We start from the raw sequence: 16,050 nt of genomic DNA, 5'->3' as shown, positions 1-16,050 counted from the left end.
CCGCCACCCCCCACCAAAAAAATTTTTTTTTTTATAGGGAGGCATTGTAAAAATGATTAAAAAACAGCTGTAAAAAAGTGAGTATAGCAGCAAAGGGGTGGATTGCTCAAAGAGCTAGCAATCAGCATTACAGTTTCCTAAATGGCTTTAATCTTTTCCTTAACAGTTTGTTTATTCACTCTGGTCACGTTATATCCTGCGTCTTCCTACTTTTCTGCTTGTGGCAGAGGTTAGCTATGCTCTATAATGCAGAAAATGGTGTGATGGAATAATGGTTTGGGACATATATAAACGGTGTGTGGTGTTCTTGGGGGGTTAGCTGGAGTTGGGTAAGTATTGAGTATATCTTTTATAAAAGTATTATAATCTAAAGGAACAGCAGTTCCTTTAGATTCTAAACCCACAATTATGGGTGCTAAGGAGTAGATGAATTATTCCAAACCCTGTCAATTTATCCATTGACCTAGGGATAATGAAAAAGTAGGCCTTTAGCCAGGAAGTAAAAAAGGAAACAAGATATAATTCTTCATTTATTATTGTCTGGTCTAATAAGGGAATATGGTATCACAAGGTTACATTTTAGAAAGTGTGGAGTCCTATGCCACAATTACTTGTTTTTCCTGTCACTTCCCTTGGAACCAAGTCTGATCCAGCTTGCCTACGTATTGGAAGTTGATGAGTAATAGAGACACTACTATCTTAGCTTCTGGCTTTGTAAATGACCATAAGACTTCTGTGTTTAGCCCAGGTCCTGCTTGATTTACTAACCTTGCGTGGTGAGACTTGGAGGTCCTTATCACAAGTTCCATTTCTGCACATTATATTTCTCAGTGCTTGAGCTATGGCTGTAACAGACAGGGCTGTAGAATATGCTATTTCTATATTATGTACCAAATAATCATCGTTTTGCAAAGAGACATCCTCTACTGTGCAAGCTACTGGGGATTTGTGCATCGCCGAAGCAGGAACCGGACAGGAATCAGAAGTTGAGTTCAAACACTTTCGATATTCTCTATATTCTTCTGTGCATCCAAATCTCCACATTTTATATTCATTAAGAAACTCATTTGTAGCTCCATTGCTGGGGGGATAAAGGTTTTTAAGATAATATTCTATTCCAGGAATTAAAACCCTCGTAAATGTGAATCCAAATATTGTTCCCACCTTTGCAATATCTTGCATACTGGCTAATAAGTTGGAGTTTATCCAACTGTCACTTCCAATCCAAGTTCTGGATATATTCTCACGGATGGCTGCTCTAAATAGCTCAGCCACAATAGAGCTTTTTGCGAAGATAATTACCACTTTGGTTGTACTGGTTTTGAGATCATTGATTACATTATTTAGGCGATTCTGCAAAGATGGATGTTTCACATTGGATGAGACAGTCCTTGAAAAGGCTGTACAAATCCCATTGTCTTTAAAGAGGGAGTTCAGTAAATCAAGAGAGGAGAGTCCATATTCATCATCGGTGACAACGATTCCGATCCAGTTCCACCCAAACGTTTTGATCAGATCCATGATTGCTTTGGTTTGGTAATAGTCTTTAGGAACAGTACGCAGAAAAGATGGATATCTCATTTCATCACTAAGAATGTCAGCGGTTGATGCTCCACTTATCTGTAATGACAAAGATGAAGTAATAAACTTTATTTAATTTCCCCTGAAACAACATTACATTGTCAACATGATAAAGAGGTCATTCTTAGGTCTGAAAATAAAAGCAAAACAAGGTGTTTTAATTGATAGAATTAGAACTGTTAGGGAATCTGGATTTCATAGTGAGGTAGAAATACAAGGAAACGACACATGCAAAGCAAAAACAATCATGTTTTACTAAAGCAGAAAATCTGTAAGCTCTGATTATCAGAAAAAGGAATTATTACATTCAATATACAAGACAAGTGCTCTCTCTCTCTCGTGCTCTCTCTCTCTCGCTCTCTCTCTCTCTTGCTCTCTCTCTCTCTCTCTCGCTCACTCTCTTTCTCTCTCTCTCTCTAGCTGCTATTGACTCTCAGCTACTCATGAATGTCTCTTGTGTGAGTACATACCCATCTGGGGGAACATGTTTTGCATTAGTATGTTCCCATGTTCCTCCCCTGCCTGGGGAAGTACAGACAATGCTTTAACCTCCCTGGCGGTATGATTATTCAGGATTTTAGGTACCAAAAGCGGTACATTGTTTTTCAAGCAAATATGTTGTTTTACATTGTAGGCCTGTATTTGCTTGGTTGACTTTCATTAGGGCTTCATGAAACCCTCATAAACAGCTAGGCCAAATATAAACAACTCAAACACTTAGTGGGTCATTGTAAAAGCCAGAAAGATCAAGGGGCAGATTAGCAGATATCCGATTACACTTAAATGTATCTGGAAAAGTCCTGAGGGGACTGTGGAATATGATGAATCTTTAACCTCTAGACTATATACAGTATATATATATACTATTTGATTCAGCCATATCCATACAAGACTTCCTAATGGGAAGTGGAATGTTCCTCATTACTGTCACAGGCCATTACTGTCACAGGCCATATGAATGTAATCTGGTTCTTAATTCCTAGAGCAGTTTGGGTTAGCTAAAACAAGAGCACAGTCAAAGATTCCTTTCTGAAGACTGGCTTGTGAGTCATGGACAGTACAATAAGAGATGAGTCACTACTCTGACTCCTTCGCTTGTGTGTTTACATTTCAGGCTACGCTATTGAGTTCTGTAAACATGCTTTTTACATTAAATGAGCAAAGGGAATGTGAAAGGTGCCTCAAAGTCACTTGCTAGCTTGAGGTAAAAACACGATTTTACATCAAGCTAGCAATATTTATCATTTAGCTGGCAAGAAAAAAAAATTTTTTTTCTTGTCCTTATCATATTACACAGAATATATACGTGTCACTAAAAAAGGAAAAATAATAATCCAAAACCCATCTTACTTTTCCTTTAATGACAAATGCCAGACAGGCCAGTTTCTGTTGAATTTGGTGTGACTGGAGCTCAAGTCAGGCCTAACATATGCAAATACACTGCCTGCAAGAAAACACTAAGACCTTTTTCACACCAAGCGCGTTCCAGGAGCAGAGCAGTTACAGACCGGAGCAAAACTGCGTCCGATGTATTCCAATGGTATTTTTAGCTCCAGCACTTATATCCTCACAAGTAGCCAGACACCTTAATCCAATCACCATGGAATGTGTAGATGTTATTTGTTCATGAACAGAATGGTAGGTGTGAAAGTTGTGGAACCACTCGGTTCTGCTTAAACAATCCTATCCCTGGAGGCAGGAAGTCTGTATAAGCATCAACCCCTCGATTTACATGACTAAAGGTGTACAATTTGCTGGGGTACAGACATTGAAACAGCATTATATGTGGACTACAGATGATGTTGAAAGCCCCTATCCCGGTTGAGGGAAAGTTGTTTCAGTTGTTTCAGTTTTACGTAGATGGCCCCGACATCTGAAAGTTGGGGCCATCTACGTCTGGAAGTTGGGGCCATCTGAAAAGGGTGACTCGACAACTTTGAACCTCCCATCCAAACTCTGCACATTCCATGGTGATTGCATTGAAGAGTAAAAATATATAAATACTGGGGTATAGTCATGACACTCATTAGAACTGAGAATTTGGGTACCATAAGTTCCATTTAAGTAAACGAAAATTCAAAAAGGTGTGCATTACAGATCAGAAAAAGTTGAATGAAGAAAGGTTTGGGAAGCTCTTGGCAGGCCTTCATGATGAGAAGATGGGGCCCCCAAAAAATACCTAATCCCCGTCCCTTAGAATTGTTACCAAGGATACCAAGACAGAAGGATGGGAGCTGATGACACTGGCAGTCAAGCTAAGGGTGCTCAAGCCATAGGAGAAGCAAATATAAGGCCCCTGTCTCCCAGATACCGTTCAGGAAATGAACTGCCAAGAATAACATAGACATTTGGAGTAGGATTTAGTCTTCTGAATCTGTGAGATCCGGTCCTAATTTACTGTCATCTAATAATTTGCAAGCAACTCTCATCTAAACCTGGGTGTAGAATGTCAATCCCTTCAGCTGTTGGTAAACATTGATTAATCAGAATAACTTCAGAGAAAAGTAAATCTATTTAATTTCATTTCTATGTTTTAACATTAAAAAATGAAGAGCTAGTATACGAAATAAACAGTTTTCTGTGTTAAAAAGAAAAGCGTAATTTTGTTTTCAACTTCTTCAGTACTTACCCTGTGCAGGTAAAATCATCTACATAAGGACGCTGCAATAAATTAGAAATGCCACTGTGAATGGGAAAGATCCCTCCAAGCATGATGTCTCCGGGTTTTCGAGCCACAGCATGTTCGTGGGAACGACAGGAAAGAGCAAATCCAAAGAGAGAAGAAAGGGTGATAATGGGAAGTATATAGCGAGACATGTTTGAGGCAGATCGGCTTTCTTAGATCATACTCTCTATAGTCTGAGGAATTAGGCCATGCTGACTTTCTGCTCACATTATATAAGGCAGCTCTGGAATTCTTCCATATGGGAGTGTACAGGGCACAATTAGTCATTTCATGTTTATTTGTAATGGTGGCTAGGTTGCCTTTAAAGCAACTAGTTCTAGACTAATACACATAACCTTTATTTTAAATTAATGGGTCAGTTTACTCAAAAGTTAGATTGTAGTTAAAGATGGAGCATAGTAGACCGGGTCAGTTCCTGCCTTCTTGTATTTGTCACAGCGCCCGGGTTGTTTGGATCTCAGCTGCGGATATCACGGGAAGTGAAATGAGAGGAGGTGGTTCAGTCTGCGGATCCCGTTACACTCAGTGCGGCGGGATTACCGTGGGCATCATATACCACCTGGAGTTAGGGTAGGGAAGGACCTATTTATTCAATCTTGGTTAATGATGGAGGTTGGTAATGGACTGCAACTCAGAAGAGGGTACTCCTAATTGTCCCACACACAACATGCACAATCAGCAGTGTGAAATCATGCCAGGGTTAGAGTTCTCCTTAACTGTAACACAATATTAATTTGCATGAAGTAACAGTTAACGTTAGTGTACTCCTCAGTTGTAAGTCAATCCTAAATTGCAACAATCATCAGTATGACTTATGCCAGGGTTAGAGTTCTCCTTAACAGTAACACATTACTACTATGTATACAAGCAGTTTTGATTAGAGCATTCCTTAATGGTAAGACAATCTTAATATGCAATAGTCAGCAGTATAATTATGCCAGGTGAATGACTCCAGAGGTTAAATGGAGATAGGCTCCACAGTTCATATGGTTACCAATGCAGGAACGATAAGTAGCTATCACAGCTAATTGTGGATGCCTTGTAGCAAAGGCAGCAGCTTGCTTGTCTCCACAGCTATGGACTTGCAGTTACATGTGGGCTCGATGAGGGGAGAGATGTGCCTCCTGGCTGTGCTGTTAGGCTGTGTCCGGGTTTCAAAGGGGAGCCGGTGGCAGAGCGGGGTCGCCTGCAGGGAGTCAGAGAGGTTCTGCTAACGCAGAGGTCGTGGGGTTCGCTGTCCGTCACTCGACGAACCAAATTAAGAGAACGCCGAGTGATCGGAGCAGCTGATTATTTACGTGGGAGGAGCGCGGCGTGACATCACCCTAGAGACAGCACGGCGCTGGAGCGAGTAGACGCGCCGGCCGAGTCTATGACAGTATTTCTTGGATACTCAAAAAGCAAGATCTCCCTGTAATAATTCCATGTTCTGTTCCTGTCCATCTGGGCGGTTTGGGTGTTCCTGGCCACCTTATATGTGCTCTATAGCCTCCTGTTACACTCACCATAATGTAAATCCAGAAAGGATCTAGGATGTATGGTTGGAGTACTTCATAATATAAAACAAAAAATCAACGATGTGTGAGTTTACCCATTGAAGCTGAACAAAGCACTAAATACACAATTGTAGCACAGATATCTGTTAATGTCTTACTTAGAAAACCCGGACACATTTCCTGTGCTTGAATTACCACATCCACCAATATTTGTTGGCAAAATTTAGGGGGTTATTCACAAAAGGGTGAAGAGTTTGGAGAAGGCAGGATAAGTGAACAATCAAGGACAACATAGCTGAACTGGAAAGTGAGATGAATTGGAGAATGTTTCAAAATAAGCTGCTTTGGCCTAGATTGTTCACTTCTCCGGCCTTCTCCAAACTCTTCACCCTTTTGTGAATAATCCCCTTAGTTACAAAGTGGAAAATGTGCTATCGGCAAATGTTTTCTCCTGTTAGTGTGGGCCAATGTTTCATGCATTCAGATATTTTCATGAATAAGAGTCCAGCAAATGTGGGATCCCAAAGTTCATAAAGCTGGTCTTGGGTTCGGCTTTAACTAAACACAGAGACAGAATATAAGTTAGCTTTTCTGAAACAGGAGATGAACAAAGTAGCAACAATAGACAGAACAACACTTTTGACAGATAAATCTGAGACTGTAGAGCAGCCTCGCTCCACCGAGATCCCATGGGATCAGGGCCGTCTTGTGGGATGTTCCCTGTCTGCAGTGGTCAGGTCCTACCAAAGTGGTCCAAGAAAGGAAAAACGGTGAACCAGCGACAGGATCATGGGGGGGGCTAAGGTTTATTGATACACGTGGTGAGTGAAGGCTGGCCCGTGTAGTCCGATCCAATTGAAGAACTGCTGTAGATCAAATTGCTGAAAAGTGAATGCTTGTTTTGATCGAAAGATGTCAGAAAACACAGAGCTACAGTCATGAATAGGGTTGGGCTGGATGTCGACTCGAACATCGCTAGTTTGTGTGTTCACCGAACATATAAACTATAAGGGCGTTCGGCGGTCTGTTCGACTGCTGAACGCCCAACAAGGCAATGCACCTTGTAAAGCCCTAATTGGCTAAAGGCTTGCACCTGACCACACGTCAGTTCAAAGACTTTGCCCTAACTGGGCTCAGTAATCTGTTTGACTGTATCTGTTGGCAATACCCATACGTCTGCACCCCCGAGACGCCTCTCGGTCAGGACTGCGGTGGGTCTCTCTATTTGACCACAGGTCAGGGGCAAGACTTTGCCCAATCTGGGCTCAGTACTCTGTAAGAGCCATAATTGGGGAAAGTCATGATGACTATGCCCAATAATGGCTCACCTGTCAGATGACGTAAAACTGTACACAGTTGGGTGGAGCTAGCTGTCACTACTTGCACCGCCCAATTGTTTATGTTTTGCCGACACCTGTTTTTTTTACATGGGGTCCCTCCTCAATATTCCTACCAGACCTTAAGGGTCAGGTAATGTTTGGTAGGTTGAACTGCACGCTTAAAAAAAAAAAAAGTCATATTTTTTTTTTTAGAAATGTTATTTTTGCTGCAGCAGGTTCTATACATTGTACAGATCCGCCACTTTACAGGCAAGTTAAGCGGACCCCCGGCACTATATTTAAAGGAATTTTTCATTTTTATTGTTAACCTTTAAGTGATGTTAAAATCACTGCTCCTTTAAAAACTGTATTTTTTGAAAGGTTTTTTTTTCATTGATTCGTGTCCCCCAGGGCAGTACCCGGAACCCCATACATGTCCCCCAGGGCAGTACCCGGATCCCCATACATGTCCCCCAGGGCAGTACCCGGATCCCCAAACATGTCCCCCAGGGCAGTACCTGGATCCCCATACATGTCACCCAGAGCAGTACCCGGAACCCATACATGTCCCCCAGGGCAGTACCCGGATCCCCAAACATGTCCCCCAGGGCAGTACCCGGATCCCCATACATGTCCACCAGGGCAGTACCCGGATCCCCATACACATTTTTATGGACAATAACTTGCATATAAGCCCTCTTAAAGGGGACAATTGTTTTTGAAAGTTCTACCCCCATAGACGTGAATTGAGTTCCAGTTCGAATTCAAACTTTTCGGATGTTCTAAAGTGTTCGGATGTTCTAAAGTTCGAATTCGAAAACCCAGCTTGGGCTTGTTCGGCCCATCACTACTCATGCACTTATCTCACTCATGACCGCTTTTTCCATGTAGAATAGTTGGTTGCGGTGGTAATCAACAGATGTCAACCATTTTCATGCACAGAATAGGAATATGGACACCGGCACTCCAGATGCAGCACAAATGCATCTATTTATTGATGGACATGCAGCATATCACACTTAATGCAAGGTTTTGGGGTCTCACAGGATCCCCTTCATCAGGCAGAGTATGTGATGCCTGAGGAAGGGTGTCACACTTCCCTGTGTGAGGATCCGGCGCCGGGTTTTACCTCCTGTCTGAGCTGCTTGGCTTCCTGCCAATCCACTCTGAACCTCTCCATTAAAAGTCCAGCTCACTTGTTCCGTGCCGTTCGAGCAACGTGTCTTTTCACCCAGTCGGACTTCCTGTTTATTTCTTGCCTCGGTAATCCCTGCGGTTGCCCACCACCTACCTTGTCTCCTGTGAGTCTGGATTCCCTCTTCCTCACAGCGAGATCCTGTACGTCCTGCATTGGATTGATCATCAGCTTCTTCAAGTGAGTCCTGGCACCTGTGCCTACTCGTGTGGCTGTGTATATACTTCAACCCTGTCTGCTGATGCATCCAGCACCTCGGTGCTGCCACTAATCTTTTTGTCTGTGTGGGCATGCTAGAGGGCCGCAACCTGGAAGGTGTCCAGCAGCCAATCATCCTCACCATTAGAGGCTCTGTCGAACACCTGGCCCTTCTTAGAACCTGCGCCTCTAGTGCGTCCCTGTTAATGCACAGACACCATTTTTTGCACGTTACTTTTTGTCATTTTGTGTGCCCCGGTCGCAGACCGTGACAAAGGGGATCTTGCAAGACCCCGAAACATTGCATTAAGTGTGATATGCTGCATGTCCGTCAATAAATAGACGCATTTGTACTGCATCTGGAGTCTCGTTGTCCATATTCCTATTCAGAACACACAGAGCATCGCAGTTTTGTTGTGTATGGGTCTGTGTAGCTGCAGACCGGTCAGGGTGCACATGCTGAACCATGTCCAGCGTCAAAAGCATTATCATGAGATGAGCATCAGAACTGGACCACCGATCAATGGAAGAAGATGGCCTGGTCTGATGAATCACATTTTCTTTTACATCATGTGGATGGGCGTGTGTGTGTCACTTACCTGGTGAAGAGATGGCACCAGGATGTACTATGGGAAGAAGACAAGCCAACAGAGGCAGCGTGATTCTTTGGACAATGTTCTGCTGGGAAACCTTGGGTCCTGCCATTCATGTGGATATAATTTTGATCCATACCACCTAGACATTGTTGGTGACCAAGTCCACCCCTTCATGGAAACAGTATTTCCTGATGGCAGTGGCCTCTTTCAGCAATTTAATGCACCCTGCCACACTGCAAAAATGGTTCAAGAATGGTTTGAAGAACACAACAATGAGTTTGAGGTGTTGACTTGACTGACAATAAGCTACGATGCGCGCTATTGATACTTTTTCTATTTGTTTAGGAGTTTTGGTAGGATGTTCTCTGATCAAAGAACTGCTGCCATTCTAATTCTTTCCTTCATGTATTTATCTTTCTGTGTAAAATAACTGACAAAGGAAAAATAATCAAGTAAAAAATTATAATTTGTTAGATTAGGCCAGCATAGCAGGCATCAAGCCTTTCTTTGGACCATCATTGGTGTCTTTGGAATGTGGATTATCTCAAGCATTGAAAAACCAGCACAGCAGCATCGTGTTCCTGCAATCAGCTGAACGATTTGGACTTCCCCTGATTTAATGTTCTCTGGAAGGGAGGTATGTAATTATTTCATTAATAGAATAAGCCTCCCATCTATTGTATGTTAAATAGTAGGAGAAAAGAATGTGCACATGTTTGTAAATAAAAATCCTGCCATAAATTGAACAGTTTGTGCAGATTTATTCTCTTCCACATCTTTTAGTATTGTCCCACATTGTCCCTGGAAATATCCCTTTGTCCCTGGATGTATGGTCTCTTATTGAAACCTTTAGACCAGGTTCACACTGTTTCACTATGTTAATGCTCAATAACACATATTATGTGCGTTGGTGTGCTGCAGTGCCACTTGTTCTTTAAGGCACCCCAATGCACCTTACCAACACAACTGCATTGTAGGGCAACACAATGCATGGAAACTCACTGCCAGTGCTGCATTACAAAAAATAATGCTTGCACCTTTCTTAATGCATTTTAGTAACTTAGGAAGCACATTTAAATGAATAGGCTGCCTTAATGCAATGCATGATAACGTGTAGCATAACCGTGTTAATCCAGTCATTATTAACATTTCTTGCAGTATTCAAAACGATAACCCTTGCTGGGTAAATTAAGTCACATGAAACATTTTGAACTTAAGAGACTTGAACAATGTTTTTGGGATGCACCTCTTATGTCCAGCTACTCTCCCTTTGCTGCCACTTCCCCCAGTACTGTTACTAGCAAATACCGGCTGTAAAAATGACAGGTGTTTAGTGCTTTGTGTTACACGGTCGGCTGTCTAGATGCAGCAAATGACACTTGCAGATAGTTTGCAAGTGTCATTGAGTAAATACAATGAATCAATGTTATGTGTCATTGCATTCACTATTTCATTTATATGTAGATCAAATGTGTCACCTTTGATCGGCATGTGACATCATTTAAAGAAACCTTACAAGTGAAAAGTAAAATGTATTCCTATTTTTCTTCTAATTAACACAAATCAGTCATAATTATTGTGAGCCTTCATCCACAGAATGTACTTTCTCTTCTTATCCACCTATCCCCCACCCCCCTACACATTTTCAGGCTTTCTCTTAGAGATGCACCGATATGGAGTATTTGGGAGAGGACTCATCCTCGCCAAAAATGTTCTGCTTACCTCGATACCTGAACTTCCAGTCACAGGGACATTTCCTCTGACCGTCAGTGCTGCCAGGGAACATGGAGCCGGCTTCCCAGCCAATCAGCATTGAGGCAGGCAAACAGCATAGAGCCGGCTTCCCAGGCCAATCAGGAAGCCGGGGGTAGGTAATGACCCGCCGCCCAGCTTCCTGATTGGCCAGGAAGCTGGCTCCATTCTCCCGGAACTACTAGTATCAGTATTCGCTATAATGAAAAACCTGTATCGGTGCATCCCTACTTTCTTTTCATACAAAATACATTTTATTTCTCTGTTTAGCTCCCCACTTGTGGATTCCTTGCCTAGGTGAGGATGATGTAGATCACCCACCCACTGATTCTTGGTATGTTCATGTCACACATCCCAGGTGGCACTGGGACAAAGTATCATGCAATTTCGTTGGCACACATGCACAGACACACTGCAGGTCTTGGACCTGTGAAGGATTCACACACATGCACGGACATGCCACAAAGCTCTGCCAAGTCCCAAAGACCTGGCAGAGACCTGTGTTGTGTCTGCACTGGATGTAAACCAGGAAAAAGACTTTCAAGATGATGGCACAAAAGCAGACTGAAGCAGGAGACTGTGTTCCAATGTTTGGATTACTCAGATGTTTTATCATTGAATGTTTTTAAATTGATTCAAATTCATCAAGTTTGTGTTCTAATTATTACAAGCTAATTATGTACAACTCCATTGGATGGGGTAGAGTTTGTTAGTTAAGCAGCATGTCTCGCTCAAGCTTAAATGGGAATCACAGTCACATGACAATTACAATCATGAGACACTCTGGGCAGAACCTGGAAGTGCCCGTGACCGTGGGAGGCAGAAGAGGTGCTGGCGCTGCAGCAAGAAAAGTAAATGACTGTGACAAATGGCATGGATCGTGTATCATATAATTAATAATTATCAATTGGCATCAACGTAACACATACGTACATGAAATGTAATTATAAAATTGTGCAAAACCTTACATATGCATACAAAAATTAACTAACCCTAAGTGTGTGATTTATAATTTAAGCTGGATGAAGTTCACTTAAAGTGACATTAAACCCTCAGATTTTTTAACATAAAACAATACTGTAATGTGTGCCTTACTGTAATCCATGGTTGTTTCCCTTCTCTTTGCTGGTCTTCCGTTTAAATCCTCATGTCTTCTCATGCTTGGGGAGAACTTCCTTTGCAGCTGAGTGCCTCTTCCAGTAGTGCTGGCTCACGTTGCAAACGTACACACAGACACCATGTATCCATTTCAGAGATAAGGCAGTCTGCTGCAAAACAGAAGTTCTGCCCAGCATGAGAACAGATACAGGTTGGAAATGCAACTGCATACTGATATGTAATTGTCTTTTGAGCACTAGATGGTGCTGTAGTGCAAGTGTAGTCTATGTTAGTTTTCTATATGCATGCTTACTTGTCTACAATAAACAGGAAGATCTATCTGTCTATATGTTTTCCTTCTACTATGATATATAATGCTGTATTCTGATATGATATTCTTCTAAGCAAGTAAAACTTAATTCAGCATTGCTCAAGATCTCAGTGCTTCATTTAAACATATAACCAACAAAAAATGTACCTACCCAACTAAGATGCCTGTCTTAGGTGACTGTATAATGGCACCAGTTTGGCAAAGTCTCTGCAAAAGACACTGCATTCCCATCCCTGCACCACACTGTCCCTGGAAATGTCTCCGTCCCTGGCCCAGCAGCGCATTGTGCCTGGTGGGGATGAGTGAATCTGTCCTGGTTTGGTTTGTTTCTAGAATTTTGTTCAAAGTTTGACAACTTGCCAGTGAACTCTATTGTAATCTATAGGGTGTGAATTTTGTTATTCAATGGTAGACATTTGTAGGGTTATTGGAATAGCTATAGGTAAACAAAATGCATGGAAAGCTGGGCACTGCCATGAGGAACAGGTCCCAATGTCAAAAATTAAATGAACACCATAACGAGAATGCATTTTCATGCGGCTTTGAGGCTTACATTGAAAATACACAAACCCTTCGAATTATATGCTTAGGTTTGCCTTATACAGTGCGATTTTCACAGACAGTCTTTGGGACAGTATACACTTGTGCTCGCAGCACCACATTACAACATTTTGAACTCTCGTTAAGGCGGTCATAGTAATTAAAAAGAGGGGGGGGGGGTTTGTTACTGTGGGGGAAATAGTTACTGCACAGCAATATAGCAGTGTGCTGAGAACAAAAACTTACAATTGTACATTGAATGTACAGTGTAAGGCCAATGTTAATCAATAGGCATTCAGTTGTTAAAGCAGTAATCTATGTTTTTGTCTCTTTCTGCTTCTCCATGCACAGGATTGGTGTATCTAACTAGCTGGATTAACTGAGTTAGGAGTGGACAACACAAGGCAATTGGCCTAGAAGTTCAGAAAGTAAAGATCTAGCAAGGAACACCGGGTACTTAGAAAAAGTAATAACAAATGGGGAAAGGAGAAGCGCCTCAAATAACAATAAAGTGGACAAAAAACTCCTGGGTTCCAGCGTCAATCTATAATAAGCAAAGTTCCCCGAAAATACGGAATCCCAAAATAGGAGCTGTCTATAATAATCAAACAGGTAATGATAATGTAACAAAATTTTAATGAGGATTAATAATAAAAGTAGAAAAACATATAAATACACCTACTCACAAAGAACATCTAAAATCGTGTCATATTTCCCCTTCTACATTGTATCTAAGTGAATATGATTATATTTACATTCATGTATACAGTTACATAGCATTCAAATCTATATTTATGTACATGTGGTTACAAAGTTTCAGAACATGAGTTATAAAGATCCAGCCATCACATATATATCAGGGAGGACTTGTTTGTCATTTTAATTGATTTTAGATGTTCTTTGTCAGTAGGTGTATTTATATGTTTTTCTACTTTTATTATTAATTCTCATTAAAATGTTGTTACATTATCATTACCTGTTTGATTATTATAGACAGCTCCTATTTTGGGATTCTGTATTTTCGGGGAACTTTGCTTATTATACTTAGAAAAAGTCCTGAAATACTCAGTGGAAGACTTAAGGTACATGGATGATAGTTAACCAGTTGACATCCGCGGTGTTAAACCCCCTTCCCATCCAGGCCATTTTTCAGTATTCAGCGCTGCGGTACTTTAACTGACATTTATTCCGTCATGCAGCGCTGTACTGAAATGAATTTTATACCCTTTTTTGGGGACAGATGCTATGGACCCGCCGATCGCCTATATGTGAAACACCCGGTAACGGGTGTGTGCATTTAGCGGGTCTTTTCTGCCCGTGCGTGCCCGCTAGGGGGCGCGCACGAGCAGAAAAAAATTGCCGTCTGGAGACGGCAACCCGCAGATGCTGCAGTGCCGTCCGTCCGTTTTTTTACTACGGGCGGACGGCAAGAGGTTAATGATCATCTGGGGCGCTAACAATAAAACCAGGGAAGTCTGTGGATGACTAAGGAATGTATTAAATATTCATGGACACTGAGTGGATGATCATACTGAGTGTAAATCTGGGGCACACAGTAGAAGAATCGAGCACTGTCAGTATATGACTAGGGAACTCAGTAGATGACCAGGGACGCTAAGTAAATGACCTGGGCACTGTGTGCATGATCATGGCACTCAGTAGATAACCAGGGCACTCAGTAGAAGCATGGGCACTCAGCTGATGAACACGGACACTTAGATAACTGGGGCACTCAGTAGAAGACTTGGGTACACAGTAGATTATATGAGCACTCGATAGATGATTGGGGCACTCAGTAGAAGTGCAGGACACTTAGGAGATGACCAAGACGCTTATTAGGAGTATAGGGCACTCGGTAGATGACCAAGGAACTTATAGGAAGTATATGACAGTCAGTAAATGACCAGGGACATTCAGTTGATGACTGGGGCACTCCGTAGGGGCACTCAGAAGAAGATCAAGGCAAGCTGTAGATGGTCAAGGCACTCAGTCCAGTCCAGTCCAGGAAACATGCCTTGAGTGCTGAAGTCTAGAAATGCTCAGTATATCTTTCACTGTTGATCAATATATGAAAGTAATTGAAGATCGACTGCTAATATCCAGGTCATTAAAGGCAAATACATTTTCTAATTGCCCGAAGTACTAAATGCTGATCAAACCTCAATATAGAATGACTCAGAGCTGAGAAAGTCTTCAGAACTTCACCTGGATGTATGCAGCACTGCATCTGAGGTCTGGATGTTGTAATGTCCCTAGATGTTTTTTTGCAGGGGGGACTTTAGCCCCTGGGGTAGAGGGTTTGTCTTGACAGGGTAAGACATAAGCTATACGACTAAACATAGGTTACTACAGTCCCTTCCCATTCTAAATGCCAGTACCAAATAATAGACCACACCAAGTTGGATATAAAATGGCTGTAGCAGCCGTTTATTTAAATATAATAACTTTATAACAAATTAAATATAAAATATTCAATCATAACAGTTTCAAGACAATGGATTCCTATCAATATGGCTGAGGTCTGTGGGGGCACCATTGGTCTCCTACCGTAGAACTCTGCATACCAAGTGGCCCCTAGCCGCAACTCACCAACTCAGGGACAACAAAGTACATAAACCGCAGAGACCTCCTACCCTCAGTCTTTGACCTCTCTCCGCGGGACCTGCAAGCTCCCAGGACTGCGTACCAAGGACGCGCCCTACCGGAGTCTCAACCAGCCCGACATAATTTGCCTTAACAGACCACGCCACACCATCACAACAGAGAACTTGACCACAACAAAAAACCAAGACAAGGGAGGGAGGGTGGGAACTGATCTCACCGTGTGGCAACCCTGGACTGACTGGCTGACCCTCCGCCCCCCTCGGACCACCAGGGAGACTCCTCCTGGCTTAACCTAATTGGCCAAACAAAGGTAAGAGACCACCCCCTGTACACCCCTCTTCACCTAACCCTTTCTATCCTGATACCCTGTCATGTGGTCCTTTCGTCTATTCTTTTCTGTCTTTTGCTCCAGGACCTTCTATAGAGAGGGAAGGAGGGAATTTTGCTTTGGAGGGGATTTCAGCTGGGGAGTTTACTCTTGTGTGTCAGTGGGTGGGGCACTTTCCGTCCCGCTGACACTCTCTCTCCCCCTGATGGACACACTTACTGACTCCAGGACAATATTTCCTCCTTCTGATGCCAGGACACTTCTCTCTCCCATTGATGCCAGGACACTTTTTTTCCAACTCACACCAGAAACAATTTTCCCTTCTA

General features: G+C 42.3%; 1 protein-coding gene across 1 annotated transcript in view; it reads right to left on the bottom strand.

Moving 5' to 3' along the window:
* The window catches only part of LOC108800779 (G-protein coupled receptor family C group 6 member A-like), a gene marked incomplete at its 3' end in the record, with an annotated part of 56,097 nt that overhangs the window by 34,955 nt on the left and 5,092 nt on the right, over nucleotides 1-16,050 (bottom strand). The window contains exons 8-10 of the mRNA XM_018572779.1: nucleotides 15,614-15,688; nucleotides 15,426-15,524; nucleotides 769-1,620 (exon numbers count right to left, since the gene is read on the bottom strand). Coding sequence (XP_018428281.1) covers nucleotides 769-1,620; nucleotides 15,426-15,524; nucleotides 15,614-15,688 — 1,026 coding nt within the window. The remainder of the gene's footprint in view (nucleotides 1-768; nucleotides 1,621-15,425; nucleotides 15,525-15,613; nucleotides 15,689-16,050) is intronic.

The sequence above is a fragment of the Nanorana parkeri genome, unplaced genomic scaffold, assembly GCF_000935625.1.
Source record: "Nanorana parkeri isolate BGI_ZX_2015 unplaced genomic scaffold, ASM93562v1 scaffold2131, whole genome shotgun sequence".
NCBI lineage: Eukaryota > Metazoa > Chordata > Amphibia > Anura > Dicroglossidae > Nanorana > Nanorana parkeri.
Note: the sequence above shows the minus strand (reverse complement) of the source record. Positions and strands in the feature narration are given on the sequence as shown.